The sequence below is a fragment of the Ptiloglossa arizonensis genome, chromosome 3, assembly GCF_051014685.1.
Source record: "Ptiloglossa arizonensis isolate GNS036 chromosome 3, iyPtiAriz1_principal, whole genome shotgun sequence".
In the NCBI taxonomy this organism is placed as follows: domain Eukaryota; kingdom Metazoa; phylum Arthropoda; class Insecta; order Hymenoptera; family Colletidae; genus Ptiloglossa; species Ptiloglossa arizonensis.
This window is the reverse complement of record NC_135050.1, coordinates 21,728,790-21,745,497: the sequence shown is the minus strand read 5'-3', so window position 1 is coordinate 21,745,497 and position 16,708 is coordinate 21,728,790. Positions and strand designations below refer to the sequence as shown.

The window sequence follows — 16,708 nt, the reverse complement described above, 5'->3', positions numbered from 1 at the left end:
TGTCAATTTATATTGACCGTGAAATCAGTTAGCACAATTGCTTAGCAACTCTATAGGTATGCACACGATTCATGCATACATGACGTATCCGTAGCAGTACAAGTTTCTTTTTCATCCATCCGCACCATAAACCTAATATGGTAACGTACGTCATGTATGCAAACATACAATAAATTAAATGATTCAATTAATGTAAGCAACAAACACAGTCTTCAAATAGAGGTTACAAAGTGCAACACGATGGAATTACAATATCGACACGGATGTAAGACGATTTCCTGCTTTGTATCTTAACAGCATCCGGAACCAAAGATTTTCGATGGAAATATGATGAGAATGCTGTAAGGATATTACGTATTTGAATTATTGCTTTTTAACTAGAAAACCTGACAAAAATTGTGTTTGGTTACATGTAAAGTTAGTGTTGAATATTTTTGCTAAAATATATTTTATTTCGCACATAGAATGCACTCGTGTATTTATTGAAATGAGGTTTTTGTAATCATAATTTATAATTATTATTATTAGTGTTCTTGTCTTTTGCTCATAATATAACTATAGCTATTAATTTATTATTTTATATTGTTATAGTATTTATTTAGTTACAAAACTGTAATATAGAATTAGCTGTAGCATATATTTTCACAAGATACATTGTAGCATTTTTTATAAATACACAAATTCTTTTTGTCTGGCTTGCATGTTGTATACGCAGTTTGATTCAAATAAGTAGGGTTTGAGTACTGATCAATTCAATTAAAAATGGAAGACAATGATGAAGAGGTTTACATACCATGGATACAGAAGGATAAAAACAATACGTCTGAAGCCAGTCTTTATCGATCTATACAAAGTAATTTGAATGCAGGATCTGTGCAAACCTTATACCAAAGTATTCGTAATATCTCATATAACGATGTTGAAAGTAGGAGCACTTTAAACAGTATGTTAAGTGCAATTTCCATGGAAGATATTCAGCAACCAGATAATGACAGTGTGACAACTGTTAATAATGATACTGCTGTTACAATTATTGATGGTAGTTGTACAGATTTAAGAAATAGTAGAAGAGGTTCAAGAACAGTGAGTTTAATTATCTACAATATGATGTATAACTACAAATTTATTAACTGCGAATTATTAATTGTTTTTTTTTTAACAGCCTTCAAATTCTGGAAGAGCATTTAGCTTATACTTTCGGGATGAAATTCGTACTATTGATTTTATTCTTGTTTGGGATGAATATGATACAGAAGCTCAAACATATCGCTGCATTGAATACAGACGTGTAAGTAGATGTATAAATAAATAATTTATTATTGTTTAATATCCATTTGCAATTTACAGGTGTTTGAAAAGTCTCTGGAGAAAGAAGGTTTACAATTGGAGTATGAGCAAGCAGAACCAAATGGTCTGCATTTTATAAAAATACATGCACCACGAGAAGTGTTAAGACGATATTCTGAAATATTAAAACTTAGATTACCAATGAAGGAATTACCTGGTTTAATAGTTCCTGAGAGTCATAGTAACACACTAATTAATGAAGTTAATTCTCTATTCAAAAGAATTATGAAAAAATATTATGTCAATCAAACGATTTTTCCGGCATTGAAGCATAATTTTACAGCAGTTTATAGCCGCGATAAAGAATATTTATTTGATTTAGATTCGCCTAACTTTTTTACTGTCGCAACACGTGCCAGAATTGTGCAGTTTATCTTAGATAGAACCAGATTTACTGAAATCAAGAACGACGATTTTGCATTTGGAATAGAAAGGCTGATTTCAGACAGAGCATATATCGCTGCATATCCTCTTCATGATGTAAGCCATATTATTTGCATTTTAAATATAAAAAGACGTTCAGTAAGGAATACTGTAGTACTTTAGAATGGTAGAGGATATTATTTATTAAGATATTATTTTTGCTTAAATTATTCATACGTGTATATTCTTCAGAGGACGTTGCCGTGGTTATTAAGGAATGGATATCCGTGACGTACCATAATAATAAGAAAATGCCATTGTTTTTTGCCTGCTGCATACCTCTGCTCACACCTTCTAAACAGCCGATTATTCATTGATCGATTTTCGTAGTAAGACTCGTAATAAATCGGCAAACGACTAGCCTCTTCTCTTCAAATGTAACCACCCTGCTTGGCTTTGTACTGAACACAAAACGACTTATAGGATTTTCGTGCCTTGCCCTAATCTGCTTTTGTGTATTTATTCAGATAAAGTACAGTTATCAGACAGAGCATTCAGGTATGGGTGTTCAATACAGCCACCTGACTTCTTATTGTCCTCTCCATCAGTTTGCAGTATGACCATTGAGGGCAATAAAATTGCAGTTGGGCATTTAATCTTTACCTGAACTACCTCATCCTATAAGTACAGGGAAACCTACGAAATATAACACTTTTAGGTTTATACTATGCGAGTATAAACGAGTTGTTGCTCATTTATGTTTATGAATCAGGAATTAGCACAATTTCCTTTCTAAAAATATTTTGTGAATTTTCATTTTAAGAACTATATAAAATTTGACAAATTATACCCATATTCGTAGTATATCCTCATTTTTATAAAAAAGGAAAATATTTTCAAAACAAAGGGCACATGCAATCATGGAGTACATAATATTATTTCCTCGATTTTTTTTTGAAAGAATCCCGTTAATGTACCGTGTTTTATTACATACTAAGAAAAAGATGTACCATAAAAGTAATTCTTTCCGAACAATATTTGAACTAAATGGAATTTTACAATAAGCTCGCGCCCTCGGGGGCAGGACACCGTATCTGTACCTTTGTAATACTCGTCTGACCCTTTATACCTGCACGATTAGGAGATATACCGTTAATACACGGTTATACTAATATTTCGGAAAACGATTGGGATCATCATTAGTTAACACATTAAATGCCATGCCAGTTTTCTATACTTAAGAATGTTCCCGATATTTGTTCGAACCGTAGTGTAAAAAGTTCGATAATATATCGATGTATTTGTTCTTTTATAGTATTACTAACAAGAGTGATGTTATTTAAAAGTTTACAAGTATTAGAGTTCATATTTTGGAAGCACTTTAGAGAATCGTAACTTTGAAGTTAAAGCTTGTTATAAACAAAATGGTACTTCACCACTTTTTTGTCGTTTGACGATTCTTTTGAAATTAAACAAAAATACAGTGTAAAAATTTAATCATTTAATTTTAAATCTATACCAATTATTTTATAATGTAATGTTTGTATTCTTTTCTGTTTTTAGGGTGATTTACATGCACCAGATTCTATGAGATATCTTTTATACACAGAATGGGCAAGTCTAAAAAAATGTCTTCATTATCAACCATTGGATTATATCAAAGAGTACTTTGGAGTGAAAATTGGACTTTACTTTGCTTGGCTCGGATTCTATACGCATATGCTAATACCAGCTTCTATTGTTGGTCTTTTATGCTTCATATATAGCTGTGCAACATTATATTCTAATGAACCAAGCGAAGATATTTGTAATCGTAACGGTACTATTGATATGTGCCCATTGTGTGACCATTTCTGTGGGTACTGGGATTTGAAAGAAACGTGCCTGCACTCGAGAATTACTTATTTATTTGATAATCCGTCTACTGTATTTTTTTCTATATTTATGTCTTTATGGGGTATGTAATAATATTATTTTAATAACATCATTTTATTGTAGGAATTGAAATTCAAAGCATTATCTTTTCAAAGTGTTATAGTTATTTTTATTGTATATTTTTTATTAGCTACGCTGTTCCTAGAATTATGGAAGAGGTACTCGGCAAAAATAACTCATAGATGGGACTTGACTGGTTCAGATGCTCAAGAGGAACATCCTCGACCTCAATATTTAGCACGTTTAGCACATATAAAAAAGAAGTCCCTTAATATTATTACAAATACAGAGGAACCAAAAGTTCCATTTTGGAAAATGAGAGTACCCGCAACGATTCTTAGTTTTTCGGTCGTTTTATTATTAGTACGTTTATTTCAAATAAACAAGGACTGACAATTACATTACTATTATTCTCTGGAAACTCTTTTTTAATTGTACTTCACATTGCAGATTGCAATAGCAATGGCTGCTGTGTTAGGAGTTGTTCTATATAGGATGTCTGTTTTAACTGCATTAAGTGTTTACGGTCATCCAATGGTAACAAGTTATGCAATACTCTTTACTACAGCCACTGCAGCTAGTATTAATTTGTGTTGCATTATTGTGTTTAACTGGGTTTATGTTTGGTTGGCTGAATATTTAACAGAGGTACCTTTAGATAAAAATTAATCTCATAAATATGAATTATTTTGTTGTATTTCCCTTCTAATACTTGTTTTCATTTTTATAGATCGAACTTCTTCGAACTCAAACTGAATTTGATGATAGTTTAACATTAAAAATATACTTACTCGAATTTGTAAATTATTATGCTTCCATATTTTATATAGCGTTTTTCAAAGGAAAGTTCGTTGGTTATCCAGGAAATTATAATCGCTTTTTTAATTATCGCCAAGAAGAGTGTGGTCCTGGTGGCTGCCTTATGGAGTTATGCATACAATTAAGCATTATTATGATTGGAAAACAAGCCATGAATACAATATTAGAAATGCTTTTTCCATTATTTTTTAAATGGTTAAATACTTTAAAAGTACATGTTGGAATGAAAACAAAAAACGGACAAAGGAAAAATGGAACCAGAAAATATCTTCAGTGGATCAAAGATTATAAATTAGTAGAATGGGGTCCAAGAAGTTTATTTCCGGAATATCTAGAAATGGGTAATGATATTAAATTATTATAAATCTATTATATGTATTTACATTTCATTTAATTTTTAATACTTTAATTTATTGTAGTACTACAATATGGATTTGTTACTATCTTTGTCGCTGCATTTCCATTAGCGCCATTTTTTGCATTGTTGAACAATATTTTTGAAATGCGACTGGATGCTAAAAAATTGTTAAGAATGTACAGAAGGCCAGTAGGACAGCGTGTTATAGATATAGGTATATGGTATCGCATTCTTGATTCCATTTCTAAACTATCTGTTATAACAAATGTAAGTTCAATTATTTACAAAAAATTATTTTACATGTACCTATATCATTCACCACAAGTTAAACAAAAAATAATAATCTGTTTTTTTTAGGCCTTCATCATAGCTTTTACATCAAATTTTATACCAAGATTAGTTTATCGAATAACTGTTTCTGAAAATTATTCTTTAGAAGGATTTTTAGAACATTCTCTTTCAAAGTTTTACACACATGATTTAAAAAATGGTACCGAGCCATTCTCTATACCTGCTCATGAACAAATAGAAATATGTCGATATCCAGATTATAGGGAACCACCAGATTCATCAAATAAATATCAATACACAATTATGTTTTGGCATGTACTAGCCGCTAGATTAGCTTTTATTGTTGTATTTGAGGTATGTTTGCAGTATTAGTGTGTGTATATGTATTAAGCCTTCAAATAACAATATTTTTTTTAGAATATCGTTGCTCTTGTAATGATACTTGTACGATGGTGCATTCCCGATATAAACCCAAAATTACGAGATAAAATTCGACGTGAGGCTTACATAACTAATGAAATAATTATTCAACAAGAAGCATCCCGTGCTTGTGGGAGATCAACTGACTTGAATGAAAATACAAATCGGTGGAATAGAGTTATGAGAAATAGTTTATCAAATTCTGAATTTGATTTAGAAGTTCATGGAAGTCCTGTATCTCCTGCTAATCCGCCCTCACGAGTTGGGCCTGCCGCACTATGATAAACGTAAATATGAGAGAACTACAACTATAATACTAGTCATGATAATGTACATTGGATATAATAGTTGGAAAGGTCAAGTATGAAATAAATAAGTGCTACTAATAGTACTATTGACAGTAAAAAAATTTAAAGAAGATAGTGCTAAAACATAATTTATAATTGGTTAAATATTTTTACTAATTACACCAAATTATATAAATCCAAAAAGGAGGAAGGATTCTCATTATATTAAGTCTTAATGTCTCTCCACTTATAATAGGAAATTATATGAATCTTAAAATACTGTTCTTTATGCTAAGTAAGAAGAGAGAATTATAATGAATTAATTTATGTTTAAAAGAATGTTATGAATCAAACATACCACATTCTTATTTTTTGTCATGTTCAATTACATGCTGAACCAGAAAGAATACTTTTGCCTATATAAAAACGTTATAATGTGTATCCTTAGCTGAATCATTATTAGGTTTACAGTAAACAAAGAATTCTAGTTTGTTACTGTATTCATATATAAATTATTGTATTTGAACACATGAAGTGAAGTATGCCACTTATAATATTGATCTAGAGTTTAATTTTATAAATAGATTTATAAGTCTTCCTCTTTTTTAAATTTCTGTTAATATGTGAAATTAAAGATAAACTGAAGATAAACATTTAGTTTGTTTTTTTCATTTATGTCTTTATAACACATACCATATTTTTATCAATGTTATAGAAAATCTACCTCCATTGTACGTGAATTAATTATAAAAATTTTTGCACTATGATTATTACAAAATGTGTAAGGCTTTTACACATTTACAATTAAGGAATACATTTTGTGATATTCATCTGCCATGTCTGATGGATACTGATAATACTATTTTTATGCAGTTAATATTATATGATTAATTCTATCCAAATACATATATGTAAATGTTATTTTATAATATGACTTATACAAATATATACAATACAATAAACCACAGATTTTCATTAAAATGTGTGTTATAATTATTAAACTCAATATACTTGATTGTATACAGTGAATTAAATTGGTTGAAAATGGAATTTTCCTACATATACTTCCCAAGAAAAAAACATACATTGATTGTTTTCCAGAATAATTCTTTGCTATTGACTAAAGAGTATTTGTCTTTGCAGTATCTTTACAAACCGAACATTTTTGTTCGCAAATACTTAATATATTTTAAAATATTGCAGTGAATTATTTTCATAGATGAATAGTAACCATGATTAGTTTACATATTGATATATTGTATTGTGACATTGGAAATGCAATATTGTAGAGGGCGATATTGCACTATCGGTGATAGTAATGGCCACACCGCTTGTTCTCACTCGCGTTGAATATTTAATTTGAAAAATTTACCTTTACTTTTCGTTGTTGAATATTGCAAGGCCCTGACAAAATTTTATATAATATATTAATGTAACTTCTCTTTGTGACTAACCAAATTAATTCTAAAAAATATGGGAACTGTTCATGCAAAGGTAAGCACTTATTATTAGAAAAGTACCGGATAACCTAAAATTAAGACCATTAATTTACACCATGAGTAATTTCTAATAATAATTTGCTATATTGTTACTTATCTTGCATTTAGAAGTTATATTATGTTCACGTATTTCTATTAATTTTTTAATGTCTCTTTATATCCACTACATTTTTTGTTCATACTTCGAATTATTAATTTAATAATATATTTTTCAACAATCTTTTACATGTTTTATTGGTTTAGGAAGCAAATACATCTAGAAACTTCAATGAAAACTCAAAAGAAGCTATTTGTAGGGAAAGACACAATCCTGAAATGAAAAATTCTGTAAGTAAAAAATCATGTTCTTATTATTTTCTTCATATTCACTATTATTTAGAAAGTACTAAATTATCTAACAATTTTTATTTTTAGTCAGCACATTCTGACAATAAAAAGAGACAAAACTTATCAGAGACAAAAGAAACTAAAAAACAATCTGTGGATTTACAATTAATGAAGGTATAAATTTAAATATATTACTGAAAGTAGTATTTATATACATTAACATTTCAAGTTTTAATACTTCACAAAATAAACTTCTGATTAATTCTTGTATCAAATAGGCAAGAGTTGATAGAATACATGTCGATGGACTTATACGAACAAAGGATGATATAATAGAGGCTCAAGTAACAGATCTCTTCAAAGCTCGAGATCTTCGAGATGTTATTACAAGTGCCTATAAAGTCAAAGGAAAGCTAGAAGCTTTAGGATGTTTCAAGAGTGTTCGAATTTTCATTGATAACAGTCGAGGTCCTCATGCCAGCCCAGAAGGTGTTGAAGTGGGTCTATATAATTACACACTAATTCAACAAAAAATAAGTAATTTCTCAGATTTAATTCTTTTCAGTTCATTAACAAATTATTTGTTTAAAAATAGACAGATATTCTTGTGAGAAACCTTCAATTGTATTCTGTTTTAGGTCACCTTTAATGTACGTGAAATGAGGCGTGTGATGGGTGGTATCAATACTATGGTTGGAAGTAATGAGGGTTCTGTTATTATTGAAGCAAAAGCACCCAATTTATTTGGAAGAGGGGAACGTCTTACAATGGAATATTCACATGGTACAAAAAGTTCAACTAATATAAATGTGTCTGCTCACAAGCCATTTGTGAATAGTTGGCTTCATACAGTGTACGTAAAATTATTTTCTTTTTAATATTTAACATTTTTATTAGAACTTGATTTCTTTTCCAGATTAACTGGTAGCTTGTATAACACAACCAGTAATTTTCCTTGGTCTGGTTATAATGAATGTGACAAAGGACTTTTATTAGATATTGCTTTTAATCCAGATAAACTAGGTATATTAAGGCATAACTTACAGTATGAAGCTACATATAGGAAAATAATTTCTTCCAAACAAGCATCGTTTCACGTTCGTGAACACGCTGGGCCAAGTTTGAAATCTGCATTGCGATATATTTGTTCTATTGATAAAAGAAATTCCTTAATATTTCCAACTATGGGAAATCTTGTACAATTTTCAACAGAAGTAGCTGGACTTGGTGGAGACATTGGATTTGTTAAAAATGAACTTATTATGCAAGCTAATTGGACACCACATGAAAATTTTGCAAGTATCTTTTATATAAAAAATAAATATTAAATCCTTTACTTTCTTGTTCTTTGTACAATTCGTATTATTATAGAAAATTTTAATTAGACATTCCAGTTGGGTCTTCAATCTGGATTGCTTCAAGGAATTAATAATGATATGAAAATAAAGATAACTGATCATTTCTTTTTGGGTGGATCAATGAATCTTAGAGGTTTTGATATGAGGGGTTGCGGACCTCGAGACAAAGGTTATTCGTTAGGCGGTGATGCATATTGGGCAGTTGCACTACACTTATACACGCCACTGCCGTTTAGACCCGGTCGACATGGTTTCGGTGACCTGTTTAGGTTACATGGGTTTGTCAATAGTGGGAATGTATCAAATTTTACATTTAAATTCGGTACGAGTGTTTTTAAATTGAAATATTTCCTTTCTGTTAATTTAAATTAACTCTTTCAGCTAATATATAAAAATAATTAATTAAAATTTCATTATTTTCAGCCAATAATTATAAAGAGAATATGAAAATCTTCACAGAAAATGTTCGTTGTTCTGTTGGTGGTGGTATTGCAATGAAACTTGGAAACGCTACAAGAATAGAGTTGAATCTAGTAATGCCTCTGTTATTTGTCAGAAGTGATGTATTGCAAAAGTTTCAATTTGGTATTGGATTGCAGTACTTATAAGCATTTCTTGTTTTGGGCTAGTAAATTGTATATCTTGTATTATTTTTTATGTCAGTAATGGAAATGTAATATACAATAAACTACAATTGTAATTATAAATTCATTACTATTACAAAGATACATTCTAAGATCATTAGATATAAATCTTTGAACGAAACATTTCCAATAAAAGCTAGTACAAATTTGAATAAGTATTTAATAATTTTTTCCACTTTTAATTAGGTAATTTTTTTGGATGCTGACATTCTTTTCATTTATTGAGTTGCTGTATATGTATGTAATAAACACATTTTTCTTCTTAGTTTGCATTAGAGGCGCAATATGCAGGGATTTCTACAGAGAAACAGAAGATTTCATCAGTTGATAGATGATCAATTTCAATAAAAAATTATGTAATAATAATTGTAATCATTTTTTTGCTGTTTTTGACTATTTATATTTTAATTTTCTTATTGTAATTTTGTGTGTAATACTTTACGTAGTATGTGCTTATTTATTTAAACACGATGTAATTTCTCAATATCATTTTGACATTTTATCGGTAATTTCCCGATACCCGAATACAAAAGTTACGTATATAGCAGCGCCTCTACATAAATTAATCACAAGTATCCATGTATGAACCAGTTGAAAATGGCCGCTTGAAAGTTATCCTCGAAATGTGTGCTACGATAATGTGTCAGTTTACAATGGAATCCTTCGAAATTATTGAAGAATCAAAGCGAAGCATTGTGCCCGAAACAAGATTTATTAAAAATTCTTTGTTCAAAGATAGCAAGTGTGTTACAACGAATAATCAGTCTTCATATTGTGAACAAGATTGTCTACGTGATTGCAGTTGTCACGGTTGTGGAGGCTATCTTTGTTGTATGTATGCATAAAAAACATTATCGCGTAGGATTGTTACATTATTATGATTGATATTAAATCTCAATAATAGTTTAATGACCATGCTGATACTGAAATACACTTCGACTTTGATTATCCTGTCACTTAAAGACTTTTTATGTTACTAATATTTTTCCGGAATGTACGGGAGAAATCTACAATGGGACTGCATCGAATGTAAATTGTATATTAATTCACGAATGTTTTCAAGAATGAAAAATATGTAATTGAACATAATTTATTAGACATTTTTATGATTTTAAAATTACTAAATTATAGAGTTTTGATATTGCTAAATAACGTATATACAGAATAAGTTTTATAGAAAAATGTGTAAAAATATTTTAATAATTCTTCCATCCATATATTAGTAATATAGATAGTTTTTTAGACATTTAGAAAAAAAATTACTGAATAATCTACTTATGTGATAAATTTTGTTTTTAGTACAACAAAGAAGATTTATGAGAACTAAGAGAGGTGGTAGTAGAGTGCCAACTTGTTAAGCAAAGTATGCAATTAAATTCAAAATATGCAACTTTTCATAATTTGGATTTCTTCTTTGAGTTTAATGTTTTGAACCCAATAATATTTTCTGCTCTTATATTAGACACCTATTCTATGCAGCATTTGCCTTTGATATCAATAGAAAAAATGTATACAATGAATAATATATTGAGCAGAGAAACTAATATGTCTAGACCAAAGAAGAAAAGTATGTTCCATAGTGTGTCACTTATGACAATGAAACAATCTCTCTCATCAAAACAACGAAGAAAGCTTAACACTGTTGCAAAGAGCAGAGGTCATGGACGAGCAAAATCCCAACTAAGACGTTCTGGAGTAAGTCAAACCAGACATAGAAAGAAGCGCACTAAACATGATTTAGAAATAGATATAAAAAATGATTCCAAAAACTGGCAAGAGTTCGAATTGTATCATACAATAGAAAGTAAAGAATCAAAAGACTGTTTTAGATTAGATGAAGACATGATAAATGGAATAGAAAGAGTTAATCACTTAACAACATACACATTTGCTGATGTAAAGCCAAAGACATGCAAGATTGTTGATCACAAAGTATCTAAATTTTCTACAAGAATGAAATGCATACCTGAATGTATGGAAGAGATAAATTCATGTCATGAAGATTGTATTAAGTACAGATGTAACTTTCAGAGAAAGACATTTCGACCGCGCCTAATATCAGAAAATTCCATTGATTCCGAAGATAGTTGCTGTATAGTATTTGAAACAGAATCTGAAGTAAATTACAAAAGTGATCTTGAGGATACTGATGAAAGTGATATAGATCAAAGCAGTGAAGATGAAGATACATGCAAAGAAGAAGAATCTATACTTCCAGTTCAGAAAGTAAATAATCACTTAAAGCTTAGTATTATTTATTTTAATTCTGCAATAATAAGACTTTTATTATAGGTAAAGTTTAATTTAAATCCAGTTGTGCACATAATGATACAATGGGATTATGCATATCGTGCTGCTCGAAGAGGTCCATGGGAGCAAATGGCTAGAGATAGAAATCGATTTAAAAGCCGTATAAAATGTATAGAACATGTTTTAAATCCTATATTAACTATCCAACACCGAACTCACATTTGGCAAGAACGATTTGCACTTATTGAATAAAATTTGTACTCACCATCCTTGTAAGACAATTTTATTATTAAGGGTTGTTAATGTTATTCATGTAGCAGAAGAGATGATGTATTACAATAAGGGAGAATATGTATAATCGGTCTTCCACAATAACAAAATAGGCTGTGAATAAATAGTATAGAACATCTGTTTTAAAAGACATTTTTCATTACAGTAGCATAAATAAACTTTTTGTTATCTGTACTATAATATTGTCTATCACATGCTAAATATTTGTTATCGTTACAAATTTATAGAAATATAGGCTTTAGATTCTTGCCTGTGGCTAGTCTATTATTTGTAGAAATACCAAAAAATGCTAATGCTTATTTTATGCATTACATGAATTATGTTAGGTGATAAATATAATTGTCAAATGAAGAAGTATTTTTTACAATCATAAAAGATGTGATTATATTATTAGGAAGTAATTTGGAAACATTTTATTAAAGAAAAATAAAAACGTATAGTATCACCTAACATAATTCAAATAATAAGTGTTGTATATAACGTATTTAAAATATATAATTATACAAATTTAAGTTACTTTAACAGGCAAATAATTTGCTAGTAACATTTTTCAGAAATATTCGTTTTGAAGAAGTTATATACAAAATCAGTTTAAATATTTCGGTAGTATAAGAAAATATACTTATTTACTTTTAGTTAAATAATCTCATCTTACTTAACTAAGATATGAAATGTAGACAAGTTGTTAATGCACTAGTCATGAAATATGTATAAATTATCAATCGTTTTCAATATATTGATGAAAGTTTATTGGAAGGTGTTAATTATTCATATTTTTCTATCCTAGTATGCGTCATCATCTCTTCTTCTATACAGTTTTATACTAAAGCTAAAATCTATCACATATTTTTACTAATGATGTATATCATGAAGTATATGCATTATTTAAATACATAAATTTGAATTGAATAAATTAAATTACACATGCTTATAAGGTCTCTCATGCACATAATACACATTAGGTTTTGTATTAAATTGCATAAAAAATTCACAGTGAAATAAGTGTATATAACTATTAACTTAATGATAATATTTGGCTTCAAATCTTACAGTTTCTATATTATAATCATCAACTTAATGTAAAAAAGTATGTTTTGTATAAAAGTATGAACATATTTCAAAACTTGTCTTTACTGTGAAATATACAATATCTATATTAGTGACAATATTTAAGTTATTTTGTTTCATTTGAGAGATTTCTTATTATAAAATTTGACTTAAAAATTATAACATTTACAATACATGCTTTAGTATCATGAAAACTTTTAAATTCGAACGTAGGAAATATATTGTTCATTTAATGAATACGATTAAAAAATATGGCTGTAATAAATTGAAAATCGAAATTTATTATAACAAGAACAAATAAATTTGTATTTAATTTTTATCATTATTAGCTGTGGAACATATATTATTGAAGCAAATTTTTAGTTCAAAATTCAATTTATGTTTGCATATATGTAAATAGTACACATTTTGTTTACCATTCATTCAGATGCATTAACTTCCCTATTTTTTTGTTTAATATTAACTTTGTATATAAGATAGTGATTTATACATTTCATTATAACAAATTTATTATGTACAATATGTAATTAAAATATATTAACAATTTATACATGTATATAGTACCAACTAACAATATATCATACATTGTATGATAAAACATCTAACTCAATTATATTAATTTACTTACTGTAATTATTTAATGGTTTCTCTATATATAGTTTATATTTATTTTAATTCCCAATGTACACAAAAATGTAGAAAATTGATCTTTATTAATGGTTACATTTATTTAATTCTTATTATGGGTTATTGTAAAAATTAGGGTAATATTACAGATATATTTAAGATATAAATGCAAATAATAATGCATGTATATATTTAATTAAATAAATGCATTCATTGGTTTTGTAACAGTTTAAAAAAACTTGTTAATATAGTTTACTTGAAGTAACTTTTGTTAGAAATATAATACAAATTAAAACAAAATTTCTGACTAACATTGTTGAAGGATATAATTCTCTTATTACTTAAATAAAATTAAACACATCAATGTAATTATTAAACACTTGTATTTAGTTTCCATTTCAGAAAGAAATGATACTTTAATCTTCATTTTGAGTAATTATGATATTATTTGGAGTTGCAAACACATCTTTCTAATATGATATTAATGTATAAACATTATTAATTGCTTGAGTTTATGAATGAAGAATCGAACGTTTATGACGACTCTAACAGTATTAATTTGCCTACCATGAGTAACTTGAGAAGTTTCTCAGAACCTAACAATGAAGTAATAATACAATTTGAATTATGCCAAGGGCAAGTTACATGATTGTAAGAGCTTGATTGGTGGTCAGAAAAGTAACGTTGCAGTTACGGACACTGTTCCTTAATTGTGTACTTGTAGATTCATTTTGAAAAACAATATTCTTTCGACACATAGTCATTTCGCGATTCCAAGACAATAAATATGGTAAATTTTAATAATTAAAGGTTTTATAGGTTATTGAGATATATACAAACACATAAAACTGTTTTTCTCGTATAAAAAAACTTTCTTTACATCAATATTAAAAATATGTATCTATTATAATGTGCATGCATGTATTTGTGTTGAAAAACATAGGTATTTAGTTTTGATGAATATAAGTCCATTATGCAAAATTAATTTTTACGTATTTTTTTAGTGTAAAATTTATGTCCTTTGTAATATTTATCTTTTCGCTTTTATATAATTTCGAATGAAACTCAGGAAAAGGAGATTCTACATTATTAAAACTGATTTATTGAACACCCGCATGGCCTTGGCATAAGAAAAAGTGGAATAGAACAGTTTTAACCTCTGATTATTGTGTATTTCTGCACGGAAGTTAGGAAATATGTATATCTTGTGGGAAAGTTTTATTCCATAAGAAATTAATTGGCTGTATTTGGATAGATTTTATTTTCAATTAAATCGAAGTGTATATTTGAAATATATCGCATTAGTCTCAATTATTTCACGCGTCATTTTTATTATAATTATATTCGTAGAAAATGCTGTATTCATAATTCGATTCTATGAAATTAATGTAGTTATTACATAACTATCCTTAACCCTAGGAAGACAGTCATAACTTGTCGCATTAAAGACTAAAGTAGAAGAGAATCTCCTGTTTATATGCATTAATATTCATTTATGAAAATTGGCAGAAATATTGTTCGAAGCATGTATTTTTAATATATGTATGGAACATTTATATCAGATATTCCGTATCGTTGGAAAAAATTCTCAAATATCAGGTTCTTTTCGGCCCGGAAGGTGGTGCCCCCTCTTAAGCAATTGCGATTCAGAATTAACGGTATTTATCATTTGAAAGCATTTGAAGGTCCGCTTTCTTTTTCCATTGAAAAATTCCAACCATTAAACGCGCATTATGTGTGTTTGTCACACCTCGAAGAGCGGAAATATAGACATCCTTTCAGTGTTTACCAATTGAAAACAGTCTGTTGATTTTGTCCAAATAATAATTTTTACTGTATCGGTGGCGACACTTACGAAAATATTGTAATTCCTTTTGTCAGTGTTAAATATACAATGTTGTTACAGTTGTTGCAACATCGTTGTTTGCCACGGGAGAGGATAAATAAAATAGAAAATTCGATAAAGACGTTGAAAAAGAAAATAAATAATAATGAAATTTTTACCCGAGGACTCTATTTCCTCTCATTACAACCTATTGGATAACGAAGGTCGTCTTCTCGTTTGTTTTTTTTTTAATGCGATTATAGCGTAGCCATTTTCTTCTTTATCGAAAGTCACACGTATCGAGAGAAGTTCAACGGCGCATATCAGAGGGCGATTCTAATGAGTGTCGCCTATTGCGGCATCGTTTTCTTGGCTGTGATTTTACGCGGCGTCTTTGTGTCTGCCGACTGGGAGTGAGGGAGAAAAAAGATCGTCGTGACTACTCAAGGATTATTCTGCGCGATCTGCTTTCACCTTTTCATGATCGCCGATGACGGAGGAGTAGAGAACGAGTCGCGAGGTCGTATGACGCACAATGTGAAATTCTGAGAGCGAGATCAAATTTTAACAGGCCCCCTTACACATCCGGCTGGATAATGTACAGTTGTCCCAATTACCAGGTTAAAGAGCGAAGAGGGATCGATGGATCGATACATCTAGGACGACAACGGAGCTATCTTTTTTTTTAACACTTAGAAAATAATTAATAACAATATAAATACACGCGAGATAATTATATACAAATTTTTCAATATATATTTTTCTCGAAATGCAGATGTACGTGTATGCCAAATTTTAACCGTCTGTGTTCAATTTTTTTTGTTACGTTAAACTCTAAAAATTAACTGAAAAACTACGTTTTAAAGGAGAGTACCTGCCTTCGATGATCACGTTCGAATGTTTGATTCGAGTCAAATCGGTACTGAAATTTTTCGAGAATGTCGAAAAATTTCGAATAGTTTGATGATTCAAACTATATATTTCTTTACAATACCGTAA

The 16,708-nt window shown here is 29.1% G+C and overlaps 3 protein-coding genes across 5 annotated transcripts; all 3 read left to right on the top strand.

Moving 5' to 3' along the window:
- The first annotated feature begins 27 nt into the window (after nucleotides 1-27).
- Nucleotides 28-6,308, top strand: Subdued (anoctamin 1). Of its 3 annotated transcripts, none has more exons than XM_076307085.1 (11): nucleotides 28-341; nucleotides 716-1,083; nucleotides 1,163-1,288; nucleotides 1,348-1,827; nucleotides 3,274-3,667; nucleotides 3,776-4,008; nucleotides 4,096-4,293; nucleotides 4,376-4,805; nucleotides 4,884-5,089; nucleotides 5,180-5,467; nucleotides 5,531-6,308. In XM_076307085.1, exons 2-11 carry the CDS (start codon nucleotides 763-765, stop codon nucleotides 5,813-5,815), a joined length of 2,961 nt encoding a protein of 986 aa, XP_076163200.1. In that variant the 5' UTR covers nucleotides 28-341; nucleotides 716-762; the 3' UTR covers nucleotides 5,816-6,308. The 3 variants fall into 3 exon arrangements, with proteins under 3 accessions (XP_076163200.1, XP_076163202.1, XP_076163201.1); XM_076307087.1 differs by having other exon boundaries at nucleotides 805-1,083; nucleotides 5,531-6,303; XM_076307086.1 differs by having other exon boundaries at nucleotides 770-1,083; nucleotides 5,531-6,303.
- An 811-nt stretch (nucleotides 6,309-7,119) lies between these two features.
- Nucleotides 7,120-9,795, top strand: LOC143144651 (sorting and assembly machinery component 50 homolog B). The gene is made up of 8 exons (XM_076307283.1): nucleotides 7,120-7,314; nucleotides 7,563-7,646; nucleotides 7,734-7,820; nucleotides 7,925-8,143; nucleotides 8,285-8,499; nucleotides 8,563-8,941; nucleotides 9,032-9,326; nucleotides 9,428-9,795. Exons 1-8 carry the CDS (start codon nucleotides 7,294-7,296, stop codon nucleotides 9,610-9,612), a joined length of 1,485 nt encoding a protein of 494 aa, XP_076163398.1. The 5' UTR covers nucleotides 7,120-7,293; the 3' UTR covers nucleotides 9,613-9,795.
- A 451-nt stretch (nucleotides 9,796-10,246) lies between these two features.
- On the top strand, nucleotides 10,247-12,167 carry Ppp1r15 (Protein phosphatase 1 regulatory subunit 15). The gene is made up of 3 exons (XM_076307284.1): nucleotides 10,247-10,479; nucleotides 10,948-11,874; nucleotides 11,941-12,167. Exons 2-3 carry the CDS (start codon nucleotides 11,014-11,016, stop codon nucleotides 12,148-12,150), a joined length of 1,071 nt encoding a protein of 356 aa, XP_076163399.1. The 5' UTR covers nucleotides 10,247-10,479; nucleotides 10,948-11,013; the 3' UTR covers nucleotides 12,151-12,167.
- The last annotated feature ends 4,541 nt before the right edge of the window (nucleotides 12,168-16,708 follow it).